General features: G+C 40.7%; 3 protein-coding genes across 5 annotated transcripts in view; 1 reads left to right on the top strand and 2 right to left on the bottom strand.

Moving 5' to 3' along the window:
- Positions 1 to 288: 288 nt before the first annotated feature.
- Positions 289 to 8347, bottom strand: LOC110535252 (twisted gastrulation protein homolog 1-A). The gene is made up of 6 exons (XM_021620141.2): positions 8329 to 8347; positions 7574 to 7690; positions 6779 to 6921; positions 3783 to 3882; positions 2330 to 2602; positions 289 to 617 (listed from the first exon to the last, which is right to left on the bottom strand). Exons 3-6 carry the CDS (start codon positions 6896 to 6898, stop codon positions 436 to 438), a joined length of 675 nt encoding a protein of 224 aa, XP_021475816.2. The 5' UTR covers positions 6899 to 6921; positions 7574 to 7690; positions 8329 to 8347; the 3' UTR covers positions 289 to 435.
- LOC110535251 (gamma-soluble NSF attachment protein) lies at positions 8261 to 15693 on the top strand. The gene is made up of 12 exons (XM_021620140.2): positions 8261 to 8617; positions 8989 to 9056; positions 9873 to 9957; positions 10208 to 10225; positions 10347 to 10377; positions 10600 to 10709; positions 10894 to 10960; positions 12818 to 12888; positions 12968 to 13046; positions 13131 to 13210; positions 13765 to 13894; positions 14724 to 15693. Exons 1-12 carry the CDS (start codon positions 8565 to 8567, stop codon positions 14856 to 14858), a joined length of 927 nt encoding a protein of 308 aa, XP_021475815.1. The 5' UTR covers positions 8261 to 8564; the 3' UTR covers positions 14859 to 15693.
- The window catches only part of LOC110536547 (piezo-type mechanosensitive ion channel component 2), a 228583-nt gene continuing 227119 nt past the window's right edge, over positions 15691 to 17154 (bottom strand). For all 3 annotated transcript variants that reach the window (XM_036934818.1, XM_036934819.1, XM_036934820.1), the window contains exon 52: positions 15691 to 16987. In XM_036934818.1, coding sequence (XP_036790713.1) covers positions 16732 to 16987 — 256 coding nt within the window. In that variant the 3' untranslated portion in view covers positions 15691 to 16731. The remainder of the gene's footprint in view (positions 16988 to 17154) is intronic.

Genomic DNA, 17154 nt, shown 5'->3' with positions numbered 1-17154 from the left:
ATAGCTAACAATGATATAAGAATTATACAAACAGTATTTACTATGATTGTCCATTACAACAAAAATAAAATGCCATTTCACTACAGATTTGATAACATTGATTGCTTGTCTTTACGCGGCTATAGATATATATATATAAAAAACGATTTGTCATAGTGACTCTTTCAGCATTAACTATATGAGAATATAAAACAATCAATATATATTTATTCTCTGCTAGAGAACCTATATAAGATATAAAAACAAATTCAAGAGTGAAAAATAATTTGTAAGGGCTAATATTTTACATCACAATATGGAAACATTTTACAAAAGGCTGAGGCACAAGTCATCTTCCTCGGTCAACCTCATCAGCCCATCTGCATATTGCAGACAGTGCCCCCTTGTGGCATTTTGAGCACAGTACCCTAACGTGGCAAGTCCCATTGGCTTTCATTAGAACAGGCAGTTCATGCACTTGACGGCTTTGCTGCCGTAGTCGAGGCACTCCGGGCCGATGCATTCACAGCAGGCGTTATGGAACCAGCGGTACTTGGAGCCGCCCATGGACTCGCAGTACTGCTTGCACTGGCGGATGGACACGCAGTCATCAAAGTACACCACAGTGCACATGTTATCTGTGGAAGGGGGAAAAACATGGAGAAATAAGCCTTTGAATAAATCAGGCAAATATTAGCAACAACATGCTTAAGCGATATATTGTAGTCTTCACTTTACTTTTATGACAGTAGTCTTAAGCACAAAAGAAGCAAAGTTCTGTTAGTCCACCTATATGTATCGTATCAAATTTATTTAAATGTAAAAAAAAAAAAAAAAAATTTAAATCACAAAATGAAAGTCCACCTCCACCATGTGACCTTCCATAGTTTCAACTATTGTACCACAAGTAGGTGTTAGCCAGCTGAGCTAAAGCCTAGTAGAGCCTAACCTCTTGATAGACATGCATCATCCATACTATGCTAAAGGGCTGCATGTGTGCGGCTTGATTTAAGCCCATGTGTTCATCTCTGCCGCCCCACACTCATCCCACCTCATAAGGTTGAGGGCATCCCTCACTGCTGGAGGCCTGACTAATGAGCGTGTTTTCCCAAAGGGAAAACAGATCTGGGTCACAGGTTCACAGAGCGGATACGTAGGAGCTCGCTCACCCCCCCCGCCACAGATTCCTAGTCAATTAGAATCACTAGGACCAGAGGCTAAGGAGAGGACAACTGGAGCGGATGCACATGAAAGTTCACTAGGCCAGCAGCAATATACTCAATAATTTACAGGGCTGCTTGGTTTTCAAATAGCGGCCTGCTAAAACCATCAAACGAAAGCCAAGGCCCTGAGATCTCATAAGCTTTTATGGAGGGGTCGAGCCACAGAGCTCAGTTCAAAGCAGCCTTAGCCATGAGTTCATTATAGCTTAGCCCTCCCCTCCTAAAATAATATGGTCCCTGCCAGGGGGATGAGTTAGGGAACTCATGGGGGTTCCCTAAAATAGTGTGTTGGATCAAAGTCCATAAATTTAGAACTTATGGTTTGCCCAATCTGCCCAGGTTAATACCCCTAAAGCCAATTGGGCTGTCCTGATTTGTTATGGGACACACACACACACACACACACACACACACACACACACACACACACACACACACAGTACCAGTCAAAGGTTTGGACACACCTACTCATTCAACAGGTTTTTATTTGGACTGTTTTCTACATTGTAGAATAATAGTGAAGACATCAAAACAAGGAAATAACACATATGGAATCATGTAGTAACCAAAAAAAAGTGTTAAACAAATCAAAATATGTTTTAAATTCTTTCAAAGTAGTCACCCTTTGCCCTGACAGCTTTGCACACTCTTGGCACTAGCCTTTTAAAATGATAAACTTGGATTAGCTAACACAACGTGCCATTGGAACACAGGAGTGATGGTTGCTGATAATGGGTCTCTGTACGCCTATGTAGATATTACATTTTTTTAAAATCAGCCGTTTCCAGCTACAATAGTCATTTACAACATTAACAACGTCTACACTGTATTTCTGATCAATTTGATGTTATTTTAATGGACAGAAAATGGACAAAGTGTGCTTTTCTTTAAAAAACAAGGACATTTCTAAGTGACCCAAACTTTTGAACGGAAGTGTATATATAAATAAAATAGTATATTGCAATGTGGAATCTTCAGAGTCTGTTTTACTGATGAACTGAGTTTAATACTCTGATAACAGGCACCTGCACGAGACTGTATGATGTGTCTATGTTTTATTCTCTTATTAAATGAGTACACAGCAGCTATTGGCATCCCCATAATTCAACCCCCTCACCCCTCCCTACCTTCAGTACTTTGGGTGTTATCGTAGCTGGCGTGGATACTGTTCCCAGGCAGGGAGACATTTTCGTGCTGGTCCTCCATGGTCTCCAGGAAGGACACCAGGTTCTCGTGGTAAGATAGTTCCTCGGCCACGGGGAAGGACACCACCATCATGTTGATGGGCGCTTCGCCCTCGGTGAGGGCGCGGAACAGTGAGGGGATGGGTCGGTAGAGTTCCTCCACCGTGCTTTTGGAGGTAGCTGGAGTGTCACTGTAGTTCCTAGGGTTACACATCCCTGTGAGGGGAGACAGGAAACAAGATAGTAAATATTGAAATAAATAAAATATTACAATAACTGACTGATAATCAGTAAACCACTATTCTTCTCTTGTTCAAATTACCTTGACTAACCTGTACCCCAGCACACTGACAAATTACCCCCTGTTTATCCTCATTATTGTTATTTTATTGTGTTACTTTTTATGTTTATTTATTTTTACTTTATTTAGTCAATATTTTCTTAACTATTTTTTTTAAACTGCATTTTGGTTAAGGGCTTGTAAGTAAGCATTCCACGGTAAGGTCTAACCTGTTGCAATTGGCGCATGTGACAAATAATATGTGATTTGATACTCAACATTCACTGTCTGATGGATGCAATATCTTCAACAATCAGTGAATAAAGGACATAGACATGGAAGGACTTGAAGCAAATGATGATGCAAAAATCAAATACCCATCCTCATTAACCTCATCCATTCTGACACCTCATTAACCTCATCCATTCTGACACCTCATTAACCTCATCCATTCTGACACCTCATTAACCTCATCCATTCTGACACCTCATTAACCTCATCCATTCTGACACCTCATTAACCTCATCCATTCTGACACCTCATTAACCTCATCCATTCTGACACCTCACTAACCTCATCCATTCTGACACCTCATTAACCTCATCCATTCTGACACCTCACTAACCTCATCCATTCTGACACCTCACTAACCTCATCCATTCTGACACCTCACTAACCTCATCCATTCTGACACCTCACTAACCTCATCCATTCTGACACCTCATTAACCTCATCCATTCTGACACCTCATTAACCTCATCCATTCTGACACCTCATTAACCTCATCCATTCTGACACCTCATTAACCTCATCCATTCTGACACCTCACTAACCTCATCCATTCTGACACCTCACTAACCTCATCCATTCTGACACCTCACTAACCTCATCCATTCTGACACCTCACTAACCTCATCCATTCTGACACCTCATTAACCTCATCCATTCTGACACCTCATTAACCTCATCCATTCTGACACCTCATTAACCTCATCCATTCTGACACCTCATTAACCTCATCCATTCTGACACCTCATTAACCTCATCCATTCTGACACCGGTTCTTGTTTGTCCTTTCCAATATGCTCACAGCTGCACCTAGTCCGTGGCACCTACCCACACAGTCGCAGCACTCCTCCCACAGTGTGCCAAGACAGAGCATACACTCTTTACAGCACGAGCAGTTCCCATCCGAGGGCCTGCACTGACACAGCTCCTGTACATCACAAAACACACACACAGTCAGGACTGATAGGAGAGACATTCTGCAACAATATGGTATAATCCTTCTATCATGTTGTGCACAGGTGTGTTAGTAACACTCAGACAATGCAGTAGCCTCAGTCAGGCTTCAGTCGTAACATGAGGAGAGCAAAAACAACATAAGAGAGTTTATTTATATTGGTGTGTATCGAGCACATCATAGTTGATACAACGCCAAGAAAATAAACCATATAATATCCTGTCCCTATTTAGAAATCACTAGGGAGAGGATTTGTGTGTGCGCGAGCGGTGACTGTGTGTGTGTGTGTTTGTTTTACTGCGTATGCTTGAGGTTTCCACCGGAGTGAGTGGGCCGACCTCAAGTTGCCTGTTCTGTGACTCCTCCAGTGCAGAGCGGTTGAAAGGGAGAACAGAGGTTAAATTCCAGATGTGCAAAAAGATGGCGCTAACTGAGCCCACAGTCACGTGTGGTTGTGGCAGCACCTTGCCTGACAACTCAAACTGAATTCTCCCACTGCTCTACATTCACTACATACTTCAAACTGAGACCACCATAAATTACTTCAATGATGGCAATGTCAAAATGAGGGGTGTTGTACAAAACAAATCAGAGTATCAAAGCCAATAAAAACACTGCTTTACCCACGTGTGTTCTGGCTCTGGACCAATCGGAACGGTTAGAATGTGTTTGCGTTCTATAAATCATCAGAGAGGTACGCCAGACTTATTGTGGAGAAGAAACTAAAGTCTGTGAAGTAGCGTTTGGCTGGCACAAGGGAGTTTGGGTAGCCAGGCAAAGACCAATGCTCAGGGAAGGTACACATATATACAGTACCAGTCAAAAGTTTGGACACACCTGCTCATTCAAGGCTTTTTCTTTATTTTTACTATTTTCTACATTGTAGAATAATAGTGAAGACATCAAAACTATGAAATAACTCATATGAAATCATGTAGTAACCAAAACAGTGTTGAAGAATCTCAAATATATTTGAGATTATTCAAAGTAGCCACCCTTTGCCTTGAAGACAGATTTGCACACTCTTGGCATTCTCTCAACCAGCTTCATGAGGTAGTCACCTGGTATGCATTTCAATTAACAGATGTGCCTTGTTAATTTGTGAATTTAAATTTCTTCTTAATGCATTTCAGCCAATCAATCAGTTGTGTTGTGACAAGGTAGGAGTGGTATACAGAAGATGGCCCTATTTGGTAAAAGACCATATTATGGCAGCTCAAATAAGCAGAGAGAAACGACAGTCCATCATTACTTGAAGCTCAGTCAACATTTCAAGAACTTTTAACGTTTCTTCAAGTGCAGTCGCAACAACCATCAAGCTCCATGATGAAACTGGCTCTCATGAGGACTGCCACAGGAAAGGAAGACCCAGAGTTACCTCTGCTGCAGAGGATACGTTCATTAGAGTTACCAGCCTCAGAAATCGGCAGTTAACTGCACCTCAGATGGCACCTCACAGAGTTTAAGTAACAGACACATCTCCACATCAACTGTTCAGAGGAAACTGCGTGAATCAGGCCTTCATGGTCGAATTGCTGCAAAGAAACTACTACTAAAGGACACCAATAATAAGAAGAGACTTGCTTGCGCTAAGAAACACGAGCAATGGACATTAGACCGGTGGAAATCTGTCCTTTGGTCTGATGAGTCCAAATTTGCGATTTTTGGTTCCAACTGCCGTGTCTTTGTGAGACGCAGAGTAAATGAACAGATTATCTCTGCATGTGTAGTTCCCACCGTGAAGCACGGAGGAGGAGATGTGATAGTGCTTTGCTGGTGACACTGTCAGTGATGTATTTAGAATTCAAGGCACACTTAACCAGCATGGCAACCACAGCATTTTGCAGCGATAGCGCCATCCCATCTGGTTGCACTTAGTGGGACTATCATTTGTTTGTCAACAGGACAATGACCCAACACACCTCCAGGCTGTGTAAGGGCTATTTGACAAAGAAGAAGAGTGATGGAGAGCTGCATCAGATGACCTGGTCTCCACAATCACCCGACCTCATCCCAATTGAGATGGTTTGGGATGAGTTGGACAGCAGAGTGAAGGAAAAGCAGCCAACAAGTGCTTAGCATATGTGGGAACTCCTTCAAGACTGTTGGAAAAGCATTCCATGTGACTACCTCATGAAGCTGGTTGAGAGAAAGCAAAGCTATCATCAAGGCAAAGGGTGGCTACTTTGAAGAATCTCAAATATAACATATATTTTGATTTGTTTAACACTTTTTTTGGTTACTACATGTGTTATTTCATAGTTTTGATGTCTCCACTATTATTCTACAATGTAGAAAATAGTCAAAAATAAAAACCTTTGAATGAGTAGGTGTGTTCAAACTTTTGACTGGTACTGTATCTCCATTGGCTATCTCATGTACAGCCAAGGTAGACTAGGCTAAATCCTTTGAGGACACTGTGCAGCTGTAAATTGAAAACCTTAACTTGCTGAGTTGGCAGGGCTACAATGAACTGATCTCCCCTCTCTGTTAGTTGAGGGATCCCAGCAACTGTCATGGTTTAATGTGCTTTTCCAGTACAAAGATAATACTGTGATCACAGCAGAGAATTCAGGTTCATGCAAAATGACTTCAGACATACAGAGGAAATGCATAGTGGGAGGCTAATCACATTTTAGATTAACACCAAGGAGTAAAATGTTGTCATAATATTGTATGGTAGGCGAACTTTACTCTGAAAAGACAACAATCCCTTATAGAATTTGCATAGAGTTATCTCAACGTGACTTAGAAACATTTTATTAGTGAGTGAACCTTATGCCTTTCGGAAACGTCACACTAAGCGCTTAGCCTTCTTAATTGAATGACGCCTTTCCAAAAACGCTATATGCTAAGAGTTTAGCCTTACCTGAATGAGACATTTGCTGACATCACTGGCACAGAGAGCCTTGTTGCAGGCTGTGGTCATGGAAAGTCCCGAGAGAAGGAAAATAAGTGCAGTGGATAGTAAGATTTGAGTAGACTTCATTCCGACACGCACGAAACAGTAACCTGAACCGACAAAACAGAGACAGACAATAACTTAGAATGTACCCCTTATTCAATGAGGTAACACAAGACGTCATACGGGCACAAACATACTAATAAAATACAGGAAAAGTCGTGTCAAGGAACCATCCCTTTGATTCAATTGTTATGGTAAATTGCCCGCTTGCTTCAAAGGAGCATCATTCCTTTTCTACACAAACCCAAAGTCATCAAACCCATTGCAATGCAAAAAGACATTGGTTTCTCACTTGCTGGCAACTCAATTCTAATAAAGGTTGCTGCGCACTGTCATTAAAACATCTGAATACGTTTCAAATACATGTTCAAACGTTGTATACCTATTACGGTAGTCTAATTCAATAATAGCATGTTTATCATTCCAGTAGTGCAACACTAAGACTTCAGGGTTACATAAGGAAGGAATGTTACATTTTATCCTAAAATTAAACACTTTGGATACATTGTATGAAAAGTCTGACACTTTTCAGGCTGCGTTTATGGACGAGCCTCGTGTTTAGGAGAGGCAAATACGCTACCCAAAGCTATAAACACCTTTTCTCAACATGAACTAACTAGGAAGAAAGAAGGATGGACTTTTTTTTGTCTTGGTAAAGAACCCACACCAAGGAACCATAGAAGTAGTAAATAAACGTACCTTGCCCAAATAGTCGATTCTTGCTCCAGAGGTGAACGTTTGTTACCTTTGTTTACCTATTACTTTTCCGAATTAAAGCATGTTCTTCTGTTCTGATGGCGTGACTCTCCCCTCTGGCTAAACAAAGCAGACAGTGGTAGGCAAGCGCCTTAAAGATACAGTTACCATTTCAGGCTGCAGGCACAGTAGCCCCGCAGCTCAGGTGAACCCGAGCCAAGACAACTATGTCTGCTGGCATCATATCATATGCCATTTCTACTTGTTGTGTGTTGATCTGATTTGTTTAGCTATATTCCACTGTACATATTTATTAGATTGTTACTTAGTAAATAGTAGCAACCATTTTGAAAGATACTTCTGATCAATTCACTGATCACATTCACTGATAATGATAGCCAGAAGAGGACTGGGCATCACTCTGAGCCTTGTTCCTTTCTAGGTTCCTTTCTACCTGGCCAGTGTGTTTCTGCCTCTGCATTGCTTGCCTTGGGCTTGGTATCTGTTAAGAACTTTGCAACTGCTGATGTAAAAAGGGCTTTATAAAATAAATGTAATGACCAATAATATTATTAATTATGTAGGCTATATAAAAAAAAGTCATCGTTTACAATATTGAGAAATTAAATAGCAAATTGTAGGCTAGACTATGACTGAATAAATTAATAACTGGATATTTCATAATGCATTGCGAATAGTGATGAACGAAGACTAGGTTACTTTGGTTTACTTTATGGCATTCAATGAAAATAACCTACTTGTTAAATTGTTGCCCCTTTTGTAAGCAGTAGCTGCCACACTTTGTCGCGATGTATCGTTATATAAAGAAAAGGCAACTCACGGGATTCCGTAGTCAAACCCCGATTACGAAAGAGTCTCCTGAAACCAGTAACGCTAGCACCCAGCGCTAGCTACAGCAACATCTCACTATATTTTAGTCAGTAGTATGTTTAATACTCATCGTTGAATTACATTGTTAGCTAGTTTGGACCAGATGGCTGCGAAAATCAACGAGGCGCACGACCACATTGCCAAGGCTGAAAAATAGTAAGGAAATCGTGCTAGCTGACGTTAGCCAATTTAGCTGTATTGCTTTTGAGCATTTTATTTCAGTAGGTAGCCAGTTCCATAGTATTAACTAGTCTATATTGTAAATATACCTATTTACAACACAAGTAGGAAGGAAATTATATTTCTAGTTAAGTATATGCTATTTATCTAGCCACTCTATACAGGATTGGAAGCCAGTTGAGCTGGCTGGCTAACGTTAGCCTCTTCCTGCGCTGCAGTTATTCCTGACAGTATCACTCACTGCATCAATAATTGCACGCCCACATCTGTATTAAACCCCATGTTATATCCAAATAGACAACCCTGGTGTTATGTTTTCACTGAATATAATGCCTTTTCCCCCAAAGTTTAAGGACCAGTTTCATGAAATGGAAGCCTGACTATGACAGTGCTGCATCAGAGTACTCAAAAGCAGGTATTGTATTAAAGGCTATTTATTACACTATTCAATAGACCTGAAAACATGTTCCATTCGACAACGACTGGTGAGCACTAGCCAAGTAAAACTATGTTTAAAAAAAAAACTTTATTTTATGTTCCACTCAACTCTGTTGATGTGATGTACATCATGGAGTTTAGTTTTACTTGGCTAGTTGGGCAATAACACACTGTCAGTATTATGATGCTAGATTGCACTTAATGTTGCTCAAGTTGTCCAATGACATAGCTATTTATTATAAACTGGGTGGTTTGAGCACTGAATGCTGATTGGCTGACAGCCATGGTATATCAGAGGTATACCACAGGTATGACTAAATATTTATTTTTACAGCTCTAATTAAGTTGGAAACCAGTTTATAATAGCAATAAGGCACCTCAGGGGTTTGTGATACATGGCTAATATTAGGGGTGCAACTTTGGTTTTAGAAGTGGGGGGGGACATAATTATTATTATTATTATTATTATTATAAAACATTTTTACCCAGTCGGATAAACACTGCAAATAGCCTACCTGACCGCTCGGAGGCGTCCACATGGTCCTAAAGCACACCGTTGCCTCGTTTTGTATCACATTACAATGATAAAACTGGGGGGGCAAAAAAATGCAATTTCAGAATGTTGCGCCCCTGGCTAATATACCACAGCTTAGGGCTGTGTCCAGGCACTCTGCGTTGTGTCGAACATAAGAACAGCCAATATCCGTGGTATATTGGCCAAAAACCACACCCCCTCGGGCCTTATTTCTTAATTATAAATGCCTAATGAAGCATTCCCTCCTCCATCTTCCAGCTGTTGCCTTTAAAAATGCCAAGATGCTTGAAGAAGCGAAGGAGGCATACCTGCAAGAGGCAGAAGCCCATACCAACAACAAAACGTATCCTTTCAATGCTCACTTCCTATAGCGGGCTAGGCTTATCACACAATTTCAACAACCATGAATGCTCTCGCAGTAGTCTTGGAAATCTCAAACCTAGGGCATTGTTAATGTGGGTCTGCCTAGGGAGACTACTTTCACAGGGTTGTTTGACAGTTAATGTAGGGATTTTAAATGCTACATTTGAACAACATTGACTACAAATCTCATATAAACATCAATGTTTTCTTTAACTTAACTAAATGTTCAGACTATTCCATGCTGCCAAGTGAGTATGAAAGATATGTCTCATGTAATGCTATTCATAGAGTCCAAATGATGTACAATAGACACTGGTTGGTCTACTTTTGTCTGTATTGGATGTTGCTAAGGAGACATTTCTGTTGCAGAGCACTTGAAGCAGCTGGTATGATGCTTAAGGTTAGTGTTAATGTGATAAACAGTATCTACACTCATACATTGTTATCAGACGTCGGATCAAATTTGCTGTTATTTTTATTCCATAGTTTTAACTCTCTTGTTGCCCACTTCAGGATTAAAGCCATTGTTGTTAGTCAGACATTTGACACACGACTACTGTTTTAGTTTTCCTATTAACTACTTACTGAAGCTAATCATTGACAGACATGTGTTTCTCTCCAGGACATGCAGAGGATACCAGAGGCTATCCAGTACATTGAGAGAGCAAGCATGATGTATGTAGAGAACGGCACACCAGACACTGCAGCCTTGGCCCTCGACAGAGCTGGAAAGTACGTAGCCAGTATTGATCATCATAGATGGGCTCTAGAAAGTAATTCCCTGTCATCATTGGCATGTCACTAAACGTATTAATGATGCTGATACTTGTTTTTAGTCCTTGTTTTGATGCTCTTTTTTTTATTTAATTTTTTTATTTTTATAAAGTTAAAAGGCGTACCTTTCTTTTTTTTGTAGGCTAATCGAATCACAGGATCTAGCAAAAGCAGTGGATCTGTACCAGAAAGCTGCATCAGTGTTTGAGGTACAGCTACAGTGCCTTGCGAAAGTATTCGGCCCCCTTGAACGACCTTTTGCCACATTTCAAGCTTCAAACATAAAGATATAAAACTGTATTTTTTTGTGAAGAATCAACAACAAGTGGGACACAATCATGAAGTGGAACGACATTTATTGGATATTTCAAACTTTTTTAACAAATCAAAAACTGAAAAATTGGGCGTGCAAAATTATTCAGCCCCTTTACTTTCAGTGCAGCAAACTCTCTCCAGACGTTCAGTGAGGATCTCTGAATGATCCAATGTTGACCTAAATGACTAATGATGATAAATACAATCCACCTGTGTGTAATCAAGTCTCCGTATAAATGTACCTGCACTGTGATAGTCTCAGAGGTCCTTTTAAAAGCGCAGAGAGCATCATGAAGAACAAGGAACACACCAGGCAGGTCCGAGATACTGTTGTGAAGAAGTTTAAAGCCGGATTTGGATACAAAAAGATTTCCCAAGCTTTAAACATCCCAAGGAGCACTGTGCAAGCGATAATATTGAAATGGAAGGAGTATCAGACCACTGCAAATCTACCAAGACCTGGCCGTCCCTCTAAACTTTCAGCTCATACAAGGGGAAGACTGATCAGAGATGCAGCCAAGAGGCCCATGATCACTCTGGATGAACTGCAGAGATCTACAGCTGAGGTGGGAGACTCTGTCCATAGGACAACAATCAGTCGTATATTGCACAAATCTGGCCTTTATGGAAGAGTGGCAAGAAGAAAGCCATTTCTTAAAGATATCCATAAAAAGTGTTGTTTAAAGTTTGCCACAAGCCACCTGGGAGACACACCAAACATGTGGAAGAAGGTGCTCTGGTCAGATGAAACCAAAATTGAACTTTTTGGCAACAATGCAAAACGTTATGTTTGGCGTAAAAGCAACACAGCTGAACACACCATCCCCACTGTCAAACATGGTGGCAGCATCATGGTTTGGGCCTGCTTTTCTTCAGCAGGGACAGGGAAGATGGTTAAAATTGATGGGAAGATGGATGGAGCCAAATACAGGACCATTCTGGAAGAAAACCTGATGGAGTCTGCAAAAGACCTGAGACTGGGACGGAGATTTGTCTTCCAATAAGACAATGATCCAAAACATAAAGCAAAATCTACAATGGAATGGTTCAAAAATAAACATATCCAGGTGTTAGAATGGCCAAGTCAAAGTCCAGACCTGAATCCAATCGAGAATCTGTGGAAAGAACTGAAAACTGCTGTTCACAAATGCTCTCCATCCAACCTCACTGAGCTCAAGCTGTTTTACAAGGAGGAATGGGAAAAAATTTCAGTCTCTCGATGTGCAAAACTGATAGACATACCCCAAGCGACTTACAGCTGTAATCGCAGCAAAAGGTGGCGCTACAAAGTATTAACTTAAGGGGGCTGAATAATTTTGCATGCCCAATTTTTCAGTTTTTGATTTGTTAAAAAAGTTTGAAATATCCAATAAATGTCGTTCCACTTCATGATTGTGTCCCACTTGTTGTTGATTCTTCACAAAAAAATACAGTTTTATATCTTTATGTTTGAAGCCTGAAATGTGTCAAAAGGTCGCAAAGTTCAAGGGGGCCGAATACTTTCGCAAGGCACTGTATATGAGTTCAATATTTGATACTACGGAAGACCAGAAATCATTGTGTTGCTTCCATGCCACTTCCTCGGTTCAGGGTCACATTTGTAGGGATCTCACTTATTGCATGGCACTTATTGCATGGCAATATTAACACAGTCCTATTTTATATTGAATACATTATAATGTTGTAACGGTAATGCAATGTGATCAAATCAATTGAAGCAGTATTGATATGGTGAATGCATATTTCTGCAGAACGAGGACCGTCTACGTCAAGCTGTGGAGATGCTGGGGAAATCATCAAGACTGCTCGTCAGGCAACACAAGTAAATTCTCACTTGCTTGACAGATTTTTCTACATGTCCTACTCATTCCCTACCCGCTAACTGTGTTTTTATCCGTCAGGCTTGATGAAGCAGCAGTGTCGATTCAGAAGGAGAAGAACATGTATAAAGAAATAGAGAATTACCCAACGTGTTTTAAGGTGCGTTTTACTTATTTAACCTGATTAAGAAAATTGACTGTGTGTTGAAACCAAATTGTTGCCTGTGTATTTTCTTATCTCCAGAAAACCATTGCCCAAGTGCTAGTCCACCTTCACAGAAATGACTTCGTAGCAGCAGATAAATGTGTTCGAGAGAGTTACAGGTACTGACTTCACTTGTTTTTGTTGTTTTTTTTTACCTTTTATTTAACTAGGCAAGTCAGTTAAGAACAAATTCTTATTTACAATGACGGCCTACCCCGGACAACGCTAGACCAATTGTGCGCCGGATGTGATACAGCCTGGATTCGAACCAGGAACTGTAGTGACACCTCTTGCACTGAAATGCAGTGCCTTAGACCGCTGCGCCATTCGGGAGCTATAATTTCAAGTTAAGCAATAAGGCCAATATACCACAGCTAAGGGATATTCTTACAAATGACAAAAGGTGGAGTGCCTGGATACAGCCCTTAGCCGTGGTATATTGGTCATATACCACAAACCCCTGAGGTGCCTTATTGCTATTATAAACTGGTTATCAATGTAATTAGAGCAGTAAAAATACATGTTTTGTCATAGCCATGTTATACGGTCTGATATACCATGGCTGTCAGCCAATTAGCATTCAGAGCTCAAACCACCCAGTTTATAATTAAAGATAAATAGGAAAGTAATTTATGACTTATGTTTGACTAACCATTCTAACCACTACTCTTAGTCTGCCGGGCTTCAGTGGGAGCGAGGACTGTATTGCCTTGGAGCAACTCTTGCAGGGCTATGACGAGCAGGATGAGGACCAAGTGCACCGCGTCTGTAACTCGCCCTTATTCAAGTATATGGACAATGATGTGAGTGTGGTGCCTAGAGCCTACTATGTAACCAACGTTTATTTCAAAGCATGTCATCACAACTTTTGAGTGTCTACTTTTAAAATTGGTGTTCAGGGGTGTATTTAGTAGTCGGATTCCGTTTAAAAACATTTAGTCTGTTTACAAAATGTTTCACAAACAAAAAACGTTTACTCTAGGAAGAAAATGCAATGAAACGGAGAGGGAGACGGACCTTCTTGAATTTGTCGAATAGAAACACTTTTTTTTTTGTTGCAAAATATTTTCCTTTGGACTAAACAGTTTCCATTGCAAAACGTTTTGCAGCAGAATCCGATTAATGAATACACCCCTCTTTACTGTCTCCTTTGATCACGTTTAAGGACTTTAAAAGGTATGGAATCATGAGCTGTCCTTTCTATATGAAACCTCTCTCCTAGCCACCCCATAGATGAATTTCCAGGCTGAGCAATACAAAGTCAGAGAAGTAGTTTATTAATAGACACAATAGCAGTCCAACTGCTTTTTAAAATGTTATTTCTTTTTACCTGCGTCACCCCTCTAGACCCTGCTTGCTTGCTTGTTTTTGTATGATTTATCTTTTCAATTATCATAATATTTGGGAAAAACCTCTCCTGATCTATTTCTGAAAGATACACACACACACACACACACCTGATTCAAACCAACCAAAGGGTTTTCTGATTCGTTAATTAGTTGAATCAGCAAAAACATGGAACTGGCTGGGGGGGTACTCAAAGAGAGATTTGGAATACACTCTTCTGAGAAACATATACTGTAGAGACCACTAACTTGCCTTAACCTGAACAAAGTGCCAATGGTCTTGCAGTATGCCAAGTTGTCCGTCAGCCTGAGGGTTCCAGGGGGTGGTAAGAAGAAGAAGGCGCCAGCTGCCGATGCTGCGGAAGGAGGAGCTGGTGCCGGAGAGGCTGACGAGGATGAGTATGCCGGTGGGCTGTGTTAGCCACAGAACCTGGACTTCCTGTCTGGACCAGAACACTTCCTGTTGCCTGTTAGGAGGGGAGTTTGAATCTTCCACAGCCTGTCCTCTCATTCTGAGCATGTCAGGGGGTTGTGAACTCTGCCTTACTCTCCCATCTGCAGAATCCAAGCAACAGCTGCAGGCACTCGGACCATCAAGCATAACGAGTTGTGCTCAGAACAGTAACATAAGCATGGTAACATCGATGTGGAAAATAATCACATACTACTCAATGATTGAATATATATTATTTGTACCTTTTTGGGTTTACTGTGATTGTAAAATATTGTTTATTTTGCTGCATTTATTGTGATATAAAATATATTGCTTTTGTTGTATTTGCCTCAGTGGATTGATCAGTGATGTTTTTTATCTTTTAAATCTACAACCGTATGCAACAAGATACACAGTGTGAAAATGTAACTTACAATCTAAAAATGCTGTGCCTCAATGATTGATGTGTAAAGGGGGGGGGGGGGGGGGATGAATCAATTTCTATAGTATAAAGTGTTAAACAGCTATTTCAGTTGCTATTGTCTGTGTGAAGGCTACACTCATATATGGAATCAAATGAATGCTGAGAAAATAATATAGTGGGTAATTTAGTATAAAGTGATTTATTTTGTTTCGTCAGGATTTCAGAATGCCTTTCCACAGTTTTCATATGGCTATGCTTTGTAACCAACTGAAAGATAGAAATGATGATTCCTGTTTACAACTAATCTTAAAATGTGTGTCAAGTATTGTGGAGCATGCAGGCTGGATGTTTGTGGCATGCCCTCTTGTGTTTTTACTGAATAAAATGGCAGCAACATTCAGCTTTCAAACATGTGCTTTATGCTCAGGTCGCTGAACCACAATAACACCACAAACTGGATTCCTTACACTATGGAGGTGCACAGACATTATGTATCTTCTTTCTCATGACAATAAACCAATCTATTCACTTACACCTTGTATTGCATGGATTTGATCACATTTTGGTTGACCATGTGAACTTAACACTAACAATGTAAATAAAATAAAAAAAAAGGGGTTTTCAAGCAATACAGGTTACAAGCTTAAAACAGAATGGCTGAATTGAGGCCCTCTCATTCTCAAATCACAGGTCTTCATAGGGGTTCCATGAACATGGACATACTCCATGATATGATAGAAATACTCAGTGTTCATCACATCACTGTTTTTCCCTTTTTAGTTTCTCCTAGGTGTCCTACAGGTAAAAAAAACAAAACAACGTATTCCCGTTCTGGTGAGATGATATTCATTTCCTGAGAACGACAGCTCCATTTGATTACTCTTCAGAAACATCATAATAACGGCAACAAAGTATCTTAACTTGTTTTCCATGTCCCAACCTCTCGCTGTTGTCTTGCTGGAAAAGTCAAAGCACATCCAGTAGGCTACTGTAAGGGAAAATATCTTGGACAATACAAGTGGCTAGTGTCTCTGTTGCTGCCCCCTTCCCTTCCGTGTAGCTCAAGATAACATGTCTGTTCAAGTTCACAGCCAACTATCTGGACAGTATATTGCACAACCCAGGGTTCATGTTTCCCAATAGGAAAAAGGCCAGACGTCTGTGTCATCTCTAACACACTGACTGACTGATGGCTGCAAATCTTTAGAGATGCACTTAAAGAGTACAATCAAAAAACTGCTTCTGCAGTCACCTTTCATGTGTAGGTCACATTGTTTCACTGTAGGCTCGATAGGGAGATGGTTCTTATCACAGTCACACCAAAAGACAGGGAGCGCAACGAGCTAGCTTGGAACTTCCTGCTGGATTGTGCTTTTTTTGTTGTTGAAATCTATCATTCTGAGACTTCATGTCTCTGTCACCTACTAGGTGGCTCTCTCACTTTGTTTTCTGGTCCCTGGTCCACTTGATCATAGTCTCTGGTGATCGGTACAGGAAGATGAGCTTGGCATACAGGTCTTCCTCCAGTTCCAGCTCGCCCGTCTCTCTGACCAGGAAGATGTCGGTACACAGCTTCAAGATGCGGTCCACGACGGGCAGCTCCTCGAACATGATGGAGTGCGAGATGCCGCTGAAGAACTCGCGCACAAACTTTCCGATGACGAGCACCACCGAGGCGTAGAGACCCATGATCCTGTTGGTGAGCGACGTAACACATTATATAAGCCTTGTAATTATACATTATAAAGGCTCATACGTGCTTATAACAAGTAATAAACCACTATAAATGCAGGATCCCTTTTTAGAAAGCAAGTCCAGGGTTGTGTCCAGTAGGCACAAAACAATATTTTGAAACAAGGT

The sequence above is a fragment of the Oncorhynchus mykiss genome, chromosome 11 (assembly GCF_013265735.2).
Source record: "Oncorhynchus mykiss isolate Arlee chromosome 11, USDA_OmykA_1.1, whole genome shotgun sequence".
Lineage (NCBI taxonomy): Eukaryota > Metazoa > Chordata > Actinopteri > Salmoniformes > Salmonidae > Oncorhynchus > Oncorhynchus mykiss.
Note: the sequence above shows the minus strand (reverse complement) of the source record. Positions and strands in the feature narration are given on the sequence as shown.